This window comes from Oncorhynchus clarkii, chromosome 13 (assembly GCF_045791955.1).
Source record: "Oncorhynchus clarkii lewisi isolate Uvic-CL-2024 chromosome 13, UVic_Ocla_1.0, whole genome shotgun sequence".
In the NCBI taxonomy this organism is placed as follows: Eukaryota; Metazoa; Chordata; class Actinopteri; order Salmoniformes; family Salmonidae; genus Oncorhynchus; species Oncorhynchus clarkii.
In genome coordinates this window covers 6915859-6928122 of record NC_092159.1, presented here as the reverse complement: position 1 = coordinate 6928122, position 12264 = coordinate 6915859, and the positions used below count along the sequence as shown (strand labels likewise).

Here is a 12264-nt window from a genome sequence, read left to right as displayed (position 1 = left end):
ATGTACGATTGGTCGCTGGACTATGGGGGGTTATTCATGCCAGAATTAAGCCTCGTGAAGCTACTGATGCCTCTCACCAAGCCCCTAAAGTCTTCCTAGCCCATAAAATAATGCCATTAATTAATATGGACAGTCAATGGAGACAAGTTTGTTTCTAAGGCGTCAAACTGCCGACGCGTACACATCATGTAGACGTAGTGTTCACGTCGTGTAACGTGTCACGTGTCAGTTTGTGTGTAAGTTTATTATGAATGATCTTACCATGAACGCCTTAAAAACGTCTACATGTTTTAGGTGTTAGTTTAAGTGTCTGTTTAGTTCATCAATTTCATTTCTCGATTTAGTTAAAATAGGCCTATCACCTCAAAGCAAAAAATTATTAGGCTAGTTGATATCACAGCCACCATTACTGTGTAGATATACCTATTTCTCACATCAATACAAAATCAAGGGTATCTTGGTAGCCTAATGGTTAGAGCATTGGGACAGTAACCAAAATGTTGCTGGATCAAATCCCAAAGCTGACAAGAAACTTTTTTGTTGTTGTTTTGCCTGAGCAAGGCACTGTTTCCCGGGTGACTGAATATATGGATTTCGATTAAGGCAGCCTCCCGTACCTCTCTGATTCAGAGGGGTTGGGTTAAATGCGGAAGGCACACAACTGACTAGGTATCCCCCTTTCATTTTCTTTGTTGGAGGTAGCCTAGGTCTCTAGTGGCGCATTCAAAACAACTCACAAGTCAGCAATCTCTGACTTCCGACTTCAGAGCGTTCAAGACAACTGGAAACTCTGAAAAAAAACGAGCTCAGACTGGGATTTTTGTTTTGTTTTGAACAGTCATCCAACTCGGAATCTCTGGCATCTTTCTCTGACCCGAAAATCACTGATGTCATGATTTGACCTCGTTTTCCCCCCCATTTCCCAGTTTACTGGATTAACAGATGCAATCCTTCATCTATATATTCATGTGGAGATGTTTTATGGTTAAATGCAGGGTTTGAATTGAGGGAGTATGAGAGGATATAGGCCTTGTTATAGATATGTGCAAAAAGCACTTGTTTGCTTAGCCATATGAAAAGCAACGGTCCAGATTTTATAAAGCGTTCTATGCTGTAACAATGATAAAACTCCACGATTATTTCCACAGTCTACTAGCCTATCGAAGGTCTTGCTCAGCCTAAACATCACAGGAAAATGTGGTTGGTTTATTAAATGCTCTGCAATGTAGAGCTATGTCTATTGCAAAATACCAAGAAGTTAGAATCGGTATGGGTCTACGCATCGACCAAACAGCTTAATTGATAAAAACATGTATTATTCAGGAGAATCCCATTGAATCAGGCTATTCATTTCAGTGCAGTTGCGTTCTTACGCATATCCTTAGACTAAACGGAACCGAAAACAGCCTGTTTTGATCACAGATCATGATGAAGCCTGAACATTTTACGCTGTTTGTCATTGAATTAGCCCACAATTGCCTACAGAGTTGATACACATGAAGACCTATATTTAATCTGAAATAGACAAACAAAAGCCTGACTAGGATCCCGACTTTACCCCACGTCATATTTATTACCAATTAGGCTAAATGTATTCCTGTTCATTTGCATAACCATTATGATTAATGTTATTTTACCATCTTCTGCTTTTAAATGAATCAACAGGCATCAGGGTATACACAATATAATTTCAGTGCCCTCCACACACACACATTAATACTACTTACCTTACAGATCAGAAAGTGAGCTAATTATCACTCCATTCATATGCCAATACATGTGAATCACATGCAGTGATGCAGACACTGGCTTGTCTGGCTGGCATGTTTTCTTTTTAAACAGGCATTCCCTTATCTACACTGAAATCATTTTAGACCTTAATTATGATTTAAAAAACAATCCTAGCTCATTAGCACACCCTTGTGGTTGAATATATGTATTGCATGTCTCATGATACAATTAATCGTCTTGAACTCACAAATACCATCAAGGGATACGTCACAATTTACAATAACAAAGACCGTATGAAACAGCTGTGAAAACCAATCTAGCAATATTTGAGATTTTAATACGTAACCATTGATCTTTTTTTTTCGGTACATGTGGTACATGTGGTACATGTGTGTCAATTTACTTTCTGATTTTGTTATACACTCACATGGAAATCATAGACTGAAATACACAAATCTGGTGTGTGGAATACAGAGGAGGGGAGTATTGTGTGGATGGGAGATTCTGCCTGTTTTTCAACAGGTTGTCGACTCGAAGAGGGAAACTGCAACGTCCAGGCGCTGCTGTCATCTTTGTTCTGAGTGTTTGCAGTGATAGTGTTTTTATAGCTAATCTGTTCAGCTCACATTACGTGCCCAGTATAATCGTTTTCTTGCTCTATCTAAGCAGATAATGACAACATGACAATAACAGAAGCTGATGTAATGAAAAGTTGGAGGGTGGTAGGTAATGAAGGACATCAGGTGGATCCATGTCTGGGTGTTAGGCAGAACCCCCTAGGTCCTGGAGAACAGGAGCAGAGTAAAGGGAACAGGGCAGAACCCCCTAGGTCCTGGAGAACAGGAGCAGAGTAAAGGGAACAGGGCAGAACCCCCTAGGTCCTGGAGAACAGGAGCAGAGTAAAGGCAACAGGGCAGAACCCCCTAGGTCCTGGAGAACAAGAGCAGAGTAAAGACAACAGGGCAGAACCCCCTAGGTCCTGGAGAACAGGAGCAGAGTAAAGGCAACAGGGCAGAATCCCCTAGCTCCTGGAGAACAGGAGCAGAGTAAAGGCAACAGGGCAGAACCCCCTGGGTCCTGGAGAACAGGAGCAGAGTAAAGGCAACAGGGCAGAACCCCCTGGGTCCCGGAGAACAGGAGCAGAGTAAAGACAACAGGGCAGAAACCCTGGGTCCTGGGTAACAGGAGCAGAGTAAAGGCAACAGGGCAGAACCCCCTGGGTCCTGGAGAACAGGAGCAGAGTAAAGGCAACAAGGTAGGAGACAAATGTAAACAAGCAAACACACAGGTTAAATGATTATCAGGTATGTAAAAATACAGTTATTGAATGATTTAATTTAAGTGTTTGATTAGACATGCAATAATGTTAATGGAAGACAGAAAAGAAAGGTTACCTGTCTAATGTTTGATGTCAGTGGGGTTGGTAAGGGATGGTCCCTGGAAAAGATAGAGAGATGAGTTGTGAGAGAAGCTCCAGGGTGGCGTCATGACCACTGGAGTCATACACCTTAACAGTACCTACCTGGAAGTGTTGGTTACTTAATGTGACCCAGTGGTTAGCTTTGAGATTGACTATCTGGAGAAAACCCCTGGGCCAGTGTTGGTACTGCTGACAGCATGGCGATGCCGCCCACCACGAAGCAGCTAATAGTTATCATCTGAGATTTTTATAACGGATGTTGACCCCAGCTAGGAGTGAAAGAGCAGCAAGCTTTCCCGGGTCTCACCTTCCTTTCGTCCTTCTTCCAAGCCAAGTCATTCGCCCAGATGTCGAAGTACTTGGTCCCCTTGATTCTTCTCAGGTGGCTCTCCTTCTCATGCGCCCTGTCCATGTTCAGTCTCACCTTGATTCTTCTCAGGTGGCTCTCCTTCTCATGCTCCCTGTCCATGTTCAGTCTCACCTTGATTGATAATAGAAATAAATACAATTATATTTCATATTATTACAAATACATCTCTTATATATCTCAAGGAAAGCCAGAAGAATAAATTAATAGCGGACAATAATTTTTTCCTGGTCAAAAACCTCCAGATCCTTCTCAGTCCGTGTCTGAATGTGGTTCGACAACTTCCACCACATCAGGTGGAGTATCAGTGACCTCATCCTTCTCAGTCCGTGTCTGAAGGTTCGACAACTTCCACCACATCAGGTGGAGTATCAGTGACCTCATCCTTCTCAGTCCGTGTCTGAAGGTTCGACAACTTCCACCACATCAGGTGGAGTATCAGTGACCTCATCCTTCTCAGTCCGTGTCTGAAGGTTCGACAACTTCCACCACATCAGGTGGAGTATCAGTGACCTCATCCTTCTCAGTCCGTGTCTGAAGGTTCAACAACTTCCACCACATCAGGTGGAGTATCAGTGACCTCAAAGTACATTATACAAAAACAGCAAAAGAAAAACACAAATTCAATTTAAAAAATGTATACTACAGTATATGCAATAATGTTATGTACAATTGCCTCATTTATGTCAGTTAAATGCTACGGCTCCCCTCCATATAGCAGGTGATAGAGTGAATCATCTAGAGGCCTGGACACTGCTGTGTTGTGTGCAATATAATTACCTTCAGATTGTCCTTCCACCATTCCTGGTAGCCGTCAAGGGCAGTCCCGTCGGTCCGTTCATCCAAACGTGGAGTCACCATACATCTACACATTATATATATGTGTCAGTTTCTGGAAAAAAAAACTCTAAATTATTGGACGCCTATGCGAAACAATGTTACAACCATTACATTAAGCTGACATTGACTAAAACCAACTAGGCTAGAGCTAACTACTATAGCGCAAAGCCAAGCTAAATTAGGTTAGCATCAAGCTAGCGAACTGTTAAATGCTATTTTTGTACAAATATTAACACTAACACATTTTATCGTGACATCATATATTTACATAATTTGCCTAAAGAAAACGGGACCTTTGTCCATAGAAAATAAAACAAATTGGATTTAAAACGTTGAACAAAAAGTACACAAAGTTTGGACGCCATGTTAATCCCTTCTCGTTCATGTAAACCATTAGCAAACTAGCCTAACTCCATTAACTTACTTACAATGGGGAAAATACCAACCAACTTTTCACTCAGTTAAAACTGCCTTCAAACATCACCAAACTCATGGACTATGTAATTTTTTACCTTTATTTTACTAGGCAAGTCAGTTAAGAACAAATTCTTATTTTCAATGACAGCCTAGGAACAGTGGGTTAACTGCCTGTTCAGGGGCAGAACAACAGATTTGTACCTTGTCAGCTCAGGGATTTGAACTTGCAACCTTTCGGTTATTAGTCCAACGCTCTAACCACTAGGCTACCCTGCCACGTTACCTCAATATTCTGAGTCATATTGCATGTTTGCACGTTACATACCTGAATTAATAGGATAAAATGATGAGACGGAGAAACGTTGGTTTTCAGAACTAGTCATTCTCCATCACGAAGAAGAAATGTTAAATATCTCACTAACTCACTTCATTGACGTCACAGCTCACATAGCGGCAGTAATTATATACATACATTAAAATGCAAATACATGGGAGGCAAAATATTCAAAATAAATCATAAAAAAGAAGACCATACATATGTGTGTCACATACACATGGCATATGCTTGAGTACCACCTTGACATCTCTGATCTCCTTACCTCAATAAATGTGTACTAGAACATTGGTAGCCAGGTTTAGCGATTTCAAATCAAATCAAACTTTGTCACGTGCCGAATACAACAAGTGTAGACCTTACCGCGAAATGCTTACTTACAAGCCCTTAACCAACAGTGCAGTTCTTAAGAAAATATTTACCAACTAAAGTAAAAAATAAAATAAAAAATAATAAATGATGACCTACCCCAGCCAAACCCTAACCTGGTTGACGCTGGGCCAATTGTGTGCTGCCCTATGGGACTCCCAATCACAGCCGGTTGTGATACAGCCTGGAAACAAACCAGGGTCTGTAGTGATGCCTCAAGCCCTGAGATGCAGTGCCTTAGACCGCTGCGCCCCTCCGGGAGTCCCAAGCATGTTTTTTCTGTTGGTCCTGTCAATGTTGAGTGATCACACATGCCTCAGCACACATAGGCTACTTTGCCTCCTTGCAAGTGTGTGCTAAAAGTGGGGATGTTTTATATTATTTCTGATTATCTTAACTCACCATCACCTATGAATTTTATTTTTCACAGATATCTACGGAACCACGTCTGCAATATAGGCCTACACTCAGATAAAAAGGTGCTATCTACAAACTAACAGGATTCTTCCCAAGTCCCCATAGGAGAACCCTTTTTGGTTCCAGGTAGAACACCTTCTGTGTCTAGGTAGAACCCTTTTGGGCTCCATTCCACAACGGGTTCTACTTGGAACCAAAAAGACTTCTACCTGGAACCAAAAGGTTCTCTCCTTTAGTGACAGCCAAAGAACCCTGTTGGAACCCCTTTCTCAAAGACTGTACTCAACAAGTTGAACCTGTTAAGTTCACACCATTTGATTCTGTACTCAAACATCTGCCATGCAACATAACACCACCACTTTTGAAGGTTTTCGTCAACCTCTGCTCAGACTTAAATCGCAGTGTTCCAAGAACCTCCACCAGTCGTGACTGTAGTATCCTCAAACGGACAAAAAGGAGACACAAGAGGCCCCCCACACTCATTATAGATCCCAAGGGGTCTTTACTTTCATACGGTATGCTCTCACTCTCATCACTATTGCCTTTACCATCTTATCAAGTATTTACTTGGAACTCCACACACACACACACACACACACACACACACACACACACACACACACACACACACACACACACACACACACACACACACACACACACACACACACACACACACACACACACACACACACACACACACACACACACACACACCATAGCATCTTGCTTACATTTCTCACATTTTAGGCATCCAGCTGAGAGGCCTTGGATGGATCATGTTACACTGACATGGGCACAGGGGTCTATGTACAGTCATTTTTAGTGTGGCGTCAACGTAGTTGAACAGGAGAAGAGGATGTGGTTACTTGTGGTTGCCATAGTTCAACAGCTGAAAAGCCGTCATTAACATTCTCCCAGAGACAGCAATATATTCAGTTTTCACTGAATGAAGCAGCCTACCCATCCCCATTCACAATTGTACTCATCAATTAAATAAATGATACTATCGCACATTCAATTACGTTATTATTATTATTGTAGACTGTAGACTACTCCTGTACAATAACGTAATCATTGAATGAAATAGCGTACCCATCCACATTTACAATTGAATTGATCAATTAGACAAATAATCATAGCACATACAGTTACATTGTTGTAGAATAGGCTACTACTGTATCCACACTATATTAGGATACCGTTGTGATATTGTCAGGCCTGATTTTAGGTCTTCGATCGCAGTTGCATGTTGTACCTTGTTTCCCTTCTTCAGTGAAAAGGAGTTATTTAATTTACAATTGAATTAATCCATTAAATAAATAATACTAGCACATAAAATTACACTATTATACACTAGCCTACTCCACTATCAACACTGTAAATAATATTACCTTAGTGCTTTCGACAATACGTTATCAACAAAGAAGTATTATTTACAAATAAACCAAATTTGCCTTAACGCAGTAGACGTAAATATTTCTGAATGATATCACAATTTAAATATAACCTACTTACTCCTCAACTGGATCAAGGACATCTTGGTAATTATTTTCATTGTCTCTAATAAGGAAACCGTCTGGGGCAGACACTCGAAAATCACTTCTGCCACTTGTAAAAAAACTAAAACAAATGAATGTCTGTGTCGTCGCCGAGCTCTCAAACACCGCGCCAGTCTCTCACTCTATGAATGGTCACTGCAATTCGGATTCCTTGGGAAGTCTTTACCCTAAATTAACACTAAACTTAACCAATTTACATTTATACTTGATAGATGTATGGACATCCCAAGGATCCTGAATAGCATGGACCCTCTGGGAAAGTCTATGAACTGTTCTATTCGACTAAAGGGACATCCCAAGGATCTCGAATAGCACCTATGAACTCCTCTGAGAGCCATGGACACAACTCTTATTGGTTGTCTGATATGGAACTGGTGACGACACAGTCTATGATTGGCTAACAACATTTACATCTGTATACAGCGAGATAACATACCATGCCATGAGGTGTTGAGGGAAAGACAGATTATCTATAGAATGGGCATAATATTTTCTAGGCCATTAGCAATAACAGGAAATACACAAGCTGTAGGCAACACTATAGTTCAAGGTGGCTACTTAGGAATGTCTGCTTGCATGGAAAAATTGTAGGTTTCTAACATTTATGGTTGAGATTTAATTCATACAAATATAAACTATGCACATTATGACTTTCATTAACACGCGATGCAGACGTCACGCAGATGTTATTAAGGCGTTTGTGTCATGTCAGGTGGTACGGTTGCCTAGGTTTATATATGTCCCTTATCACCCCCCATACATGACCGTTGGCTACAGCAGCACCTGAAAACTAGGTCAGTCAAAGTGTGGCGGCTCTCCTACTTCTGGATGCGTGTGCAGCAGTCTACTGCATGGGGACTACTGTGATGGAACAGCTTCGCAGAGCAGAAAGAATGGAAATCATTTCCTGATATGCGGTTGTCTCTGTGGATCAGTATACCACTACAACCCATCATCCCCAAGCCCACTGATGCCAACGCAGCAAGTGACCGCGCATTGCTCGCAGCGGCAATAAGGACCAACACCTTAATTATCAGGCCGTGGTGACATAGACGGTCACAGCACAGCAGTCATCGTTAATTATTCGCCGCAACAATTAGGATTTAAATCGCTGTTGTTATATTTTTGGATTTATTTCACCGGGAGCTGCTGCGGTAACACCCCTCTTTGTAGATAGCGTGCACTCCTTCTCCCTTCCTCTCCTCGGCTCTCCATCCTTCCTTCCCGGAACGGCTGGGTGGACTGGTTGGGCTATGGAGGATGCAGGTGAGATGAGGAAGACATTCACGGTGCCGGAGATTAAACCGTTGAATCAGTACGACTTCAACCGAGCCAAGGTGTGCGCCAGCGTCCGGTGGCTACTGGCGAAGTCATACGGATCCGCAGGTAAAATGGGCTTTATTTATCATGGGCGATTTACGGGTTGACGTTTCTCCCGTTATTGATGCAGTTGGCCGGTGTCCGTGGGCTATAACGGGGAAAGTGCACGTTTTTTCACAGGGCGTCTATTGGACAGAATCACGGATATTTACTGTTAATAACAATGGAATAATTATATTTTATTCGAAAAAGGTTTATGTTGTCAAGGTTACGATGTGTCTGATTATAGACTACAGCTAAATGTGATAGGCGACTCACACACAAAGCATCTCTAACGCTCACACCCATATGCGTCTATCCTCTTCATCAGAGGCTGTTAGCTACTGCTTCTTTGGCCATTTCACTCTCAAAGGTGAACGCGTTGAATGCCATATGTTACAGCGTACCTGTTCATTCATATTTTTATTTTGTATTTTAAATGGGGTGATTCTATAAGTTAAAAAATCAGAATGGTTAAGAAATAGAAGGCCTTGATTCAAAGGGGCAGCGGTTCGCGTGGAGCGGTCTGGGCGGAGGAGGATGGCGTCACCGCCTTCCTCTTATACTTCTAACGTCAGTTAATCTGTTATTTATCCCGCGGCCTGTAATACTACTGGATGATAATATAGACATACACTCCAAGATCAACAGGCCTATCTGCTCGTTAAATGTGTTGCACGCGCCACATATCAGGCTAATATGAGTGTAGGCCTATGCCACCGCGTGCGTGGTAGCCTAAATGGATATCCCTTCCATATGTGTGTCAGTGTTACACGCGCACACGCCTTGGCTACATCACCGTGGTCCAGCCTTCTCGTAGCCAAACGCATGCATGGCTTGTGTTTTATAGATTGTGTTATAGATTGACACAAACGTGTGAATGTGACACTGCCACTCACATAGCCTGTGGTTAAACGACAGCTATACAGTTGCCACAAAATAACATGCGATGAACATACAGATATGTCTGTTCTGGCTTTATCGGCACAAGCTTCCATCACCACCGATAGGCGAAGTGGATAGATTATAACCACGTCGCTTTCACCTGCCAATTTATATCAGATCAGCGATTGTACGCCTACCATTAAGGAAAGGAGACGAGGAAAGGATATCATCTCGCCTAATCGTTTGTATGTAGCCTACACATTTCCCTGGCAGTTGCACCTGGGGGTTCCCTTTGTCAGCCTACAGGCCTGTTAACACGCCCATTTGGTGGAATTGTAATGTCCTCTGCAGCGTGCAGGATGACGCAACGTCTTGGAACGTTCAGATAGAAATTGCCTATGTAGAAAACAATGTATGTAAAGTATGGGACATGTAGAAAATGGAACATGTAGAATAGGGAACATGTAGAATAGGGAGCATGTAGAATAGGGAACATGTAGAATATATAACATGTAGAATAGGGAACATGTAGAATATAGAACATGTAGAATAGGGAACATGTAGAATATAGAACATGTGGAATAGGGAACTTGTAGAATATAGAACATGTAGAATTGAGGACATGTAGAATATAGAACATGTAGAATATGGAACATGTAGAATAGGAAACATGTAGAATATAGAACATGTAGAATAGGGAACTTGTAGAATATAGAACATGTAGAATTGGGGACATGTAGAATATAGAACATGTAGAATAGGGAACATGTAGAATATAGAACATGTAGAATAGGGAACATGAAGAATATGGAACATGTAGAATAGGGAACATGTAGAATAGGGAACATGTAGAATAGGGAACATGTAGAATAGGGAAATGTAGAATATAGAACATGTAGAATAGGGAACATGTAGAATAAGGAACATGTAGAATATAGAACATGTAGAATATAGAACATGTAGAATAGGGAACATGTAGAATATAGAACATGTAGAATAGGGAACATGTAGAATAGGGAACATGTAGAATATAGAACATGTAGAATATAGAACATGTAGAATATAGAACATGTAGAATATAGAACATGTAGAATAGGGAACATGTAGAATAGGGAACATGTAGAATATAGAACATGTAGAATATAGAACATGTAGGCCTATAATTGATGTAACCTTTATTTTAGCAGGGAGTCATAATAACCTCAGCTCTGTTCATGGCAGTTCTATCGGAACACTTTATTTGGATAGTTTGTAACAACATTTCAACAACATTTCAACTAACTATCCACTAACCTTATCCCTAACCCTAACCTTAAGCCGTACCCTAGCCCTAACCTTAGTCCTAACCTTAGCCCTAACCTTAACCCTAACCTTAACCCTTACCCTAACCTTAACCCTAACCTTAGCCCTTACCCTAACCTTAACCCTAACCTTAACCTTAACCCTTACCCTAACCTTAACCCTTACCCTAACCTTAACCCTAACCTTAACCCTAACCTTAACCCTAACCTTAACCCTTACCCTAACCTTAACCCTTACCCTAACCTTAACCCTAACCTTAACCCTAACCTTAACCCTTACCCTAACCTTAACCCTTACCCTAACCTTAACCCTAACCTTTAACCCTTACCCTAACCTTAACCCTAACCTTAACCCTTACCCTAACACTAACCCTTATTCCAAACCTAACCGTGACCTTAGCAAGCAGTTGCTTATCAACAGATAGTTTGTTGATAGTGTGGCCGTCTGTAGAGCATCTATGTGGGACCATCCAGATAAAGTGGGAGCGTTCTATCCACATGTGGCTACAGAACGTGGTCTTGAGGTCTTGGGGTGGAGAGAGGACTGAGGATTGGTTATTAGGGAAATAGAGAAAGTGTCATTTACTCCTGTGGGACCGTTCAATAGCACCCTGCCTGTCTATCGTGAGTTTGAGCCTTTTAACTGTATCGATTCCCTAATGTTGAAGCCTACCTGAGGTATGTTGAAGGCTACCTGACATATGTTGAAGCCTACCTGACGTATGTAGAAGGTTACCTGACATATGTAGAAGGCTACCTGAGGTATGTAGAAGGCTACCTGGCGTATGTTGAAGGCTACCTGATGTATGTAGAAGGCTACCTGGTGTATGTTGAAGGCTACCTGACGTTTGTTGAAGGCTACCTGACGTATGTAGAAGGCTACCTGGCGTATGTTGAAGGCTACCTGATGTATGTAGAAGGCTACCTGGTGTATGTTGAAGGCTACCTGACATATGTAGAAGGCTACCTGACGTATGTTGAAGGCTACCTGACATATGTAGAAGGCTATCTTCCGTATGTAGAAGGCTGAAGGCTACCTGATGTATGTAGAAGGTTACCTGAGGTATGTTGAAGGCTACCTGATGTATGTAGAAGGCTACCTGAGGTATGTTGAAGGCTACCTGATGTATGTAGAAGGCTACCTGAGGTATGTAGAAGGCTACCTGACGTATGTAGAAGGCTACCTGACATATGTAGAAGGCTACCTAACATATGTAGAAGGCTGAAGGCTACCTGATGTATGTAGAAGGCTACCTGAGGTA

At 41.7% G+C, this 12264-nt stretch overlaps 1 protein-coding gene across 1 annotated transcript in view; it reads left to right on the top strand.

The window, feature by feature from the left end:
* Nucleotides 1–8652: 8652 nt before the first annotated feature.
* LOC139424325 (calmodulin-regulated spectrin-associated protein 3-like) overlaps nucleotides 8653–12264 on the top strand; it is a 44383-nt gene continuing 40771 nt past the window's right edge. Inside the window, exon 1 of the mRNA XM_071176040.1 lies at nucleotides 8653–8843. Coding sequence (XP_071032141.1) covers nucleotides 8711–8843 — 133 coding nt within the window. The 5' untranslated portion in view covers nucleotides 8653–8710. The remainder of the gene's footprint in view (nucleotides 8844–12264) is intronic.